This window comes from Orycteropus afer, unplaced genomic scaffold (genome assembly GCF_000298275.1).
Source record: "Orycteropus afer afer isolate SDZICR_OR568_19922 unplaced genomic scaffold, OryAfe1.0 scaffold00045, whole genome shotgun sequence".
Lineage (NCBI taxonomy): Eukaryota > Metazoa > Chordata > Mammalia > Tubulidentata > Orycteropodidae > Orycteropus > Orycteropus afer.
This window is the reverse complement of record NW_006921632.1, coordinates 3,939,925-3,941,141: the sequence shown is the minus strand read 5'-3', so window position 1 is coordinate 3,941,141 and position 1,217 is coordinate 3,939,925. Positions and strand designations below refer to the sequence as shown.

General features: G+C 44.8%; 1 protein-coding gene across 1 annotated transcript; it reads left to right on the top strand.

Annotated features, from left to right (window-relative positions):
* The first annotated feature begins 7 nt into the window (after window positions 1-7).
* LOC103194546 (olfactory receptor 8S1-like) lies at window positions 8-802 on the top strand. Its single transcript, XM_007937964.1, has one exon. The coding sequence runs from the start codon at window positions 17-19 to the stop codon at window positions 800-802; it is 786 nt and encodes a 261-aa protein (XP_007936155.2). The 5' UTR covers window positions 8-16.
* The last annotated feature ends 415 nt before the right edge of the window (window positions 803-1,217 follow it).

The window sequence follows — 1,217 nt, the reverse complement described above, 5'->3', positions numbered from 1 at the left end:
CCACCTCCACACCCCCATGTACTTCTTCCTCAGTCACCTTTCTTTCCTGGATCTTTGCTTCTCTTCTGTCACTGTGCCCAAGATGCTAGAGAACTTCCTGTCTCAGAGGAAAACAATCTCAGTAAGATGCTGTCTGGCTCAGGTCTTCTTTGTAGTTCTCACTGCTGGGACAGAAGCCTGCTTGCTGTCAGTGATGGCCTATGACCGCTATGCTGCCATCTACCACCCTCTGCTCTATGGACAGATCATGAGTAAACAGCTGTATATGCAGCTTGTGTGGGGCTCCTGGGGACTGGGCTTTCTGGACTCATTCATCAATATCCTCCTGGCTATGCACTTGGTGTTCTGTGATGCTCATATCATCCACCATTTCAGTTGTGAGAAGCCCTCTATCCTCCCTCTGTCCTGCTCTGATGTCTCCAGGAACATCATTGTCTTGCTCTGTTCCATTATACTGCATGGGCTGGGATCCTTCCTCTTAGTCTCCTTATCCTATGCACGCATCATTTCCACCATCCTGAGCATCAGCTCCACCACAGGCAGAAGCAAGGCCTTCTCCACCTGCTCCTCCCACCTCATTGCAGTGACACTTTACTATGGTTCAGCTGCACTGCGTTACCTTATGCCAAACTCAGGGTCCCTCGTGGAGCTGATCTTCTCTGTGCAGTACAGTGTGATCACTCCCATGCTGAATCCCCTCATCTACAGCCTGAAGAACAAGGAGGTGAAGGCAGGTGTGAGAAGGACTTTGGAAAAGTATTTGCAGCAAATCAAGTGCTGCAATAAGGACAGAAGGTCATAAAGAATTGGGAAAACGTGGCATAAACAATAAATTGGGTGTGTAAGAAGTATGCCTGAGTAACCAGATCATCTGATACTACAACCTAAATAAGAAGTGCATAAGAGAGTGGCACAAAGTTTTCATAAGAAGGGGAGCTCACTTTATTTATTTAAGTTATTAAATAATCATCCTAATCTATCTACAATGTTTTGTTATGAACATAGAGATTCACTTTCCCCATTCTAAAACATTACTCTTAGACTTTGCATTTAGTGAAATCATTTGTGTCATTAATCTGTTATTTTTAGTGAACTCTAGAGAGTTCATAAAGGAGTTCTGGTATCATAGTGTGTAAGGCACTTGACTGCTAACCAGAAGACTGGTAGTTCAAACCCACCAGCCACTCCTCAGAAGGAAGTTTGGGCAATCTACTTCC

Coding starts and splice junctions, on each gene's coding strand:
- LOC103194546 (XM_007937964.1), top strand. CDS start 17: ATGTACTTCTTCCTCAGTCACCTTTCTTTCCTGGATCTTTGCTTCTCT.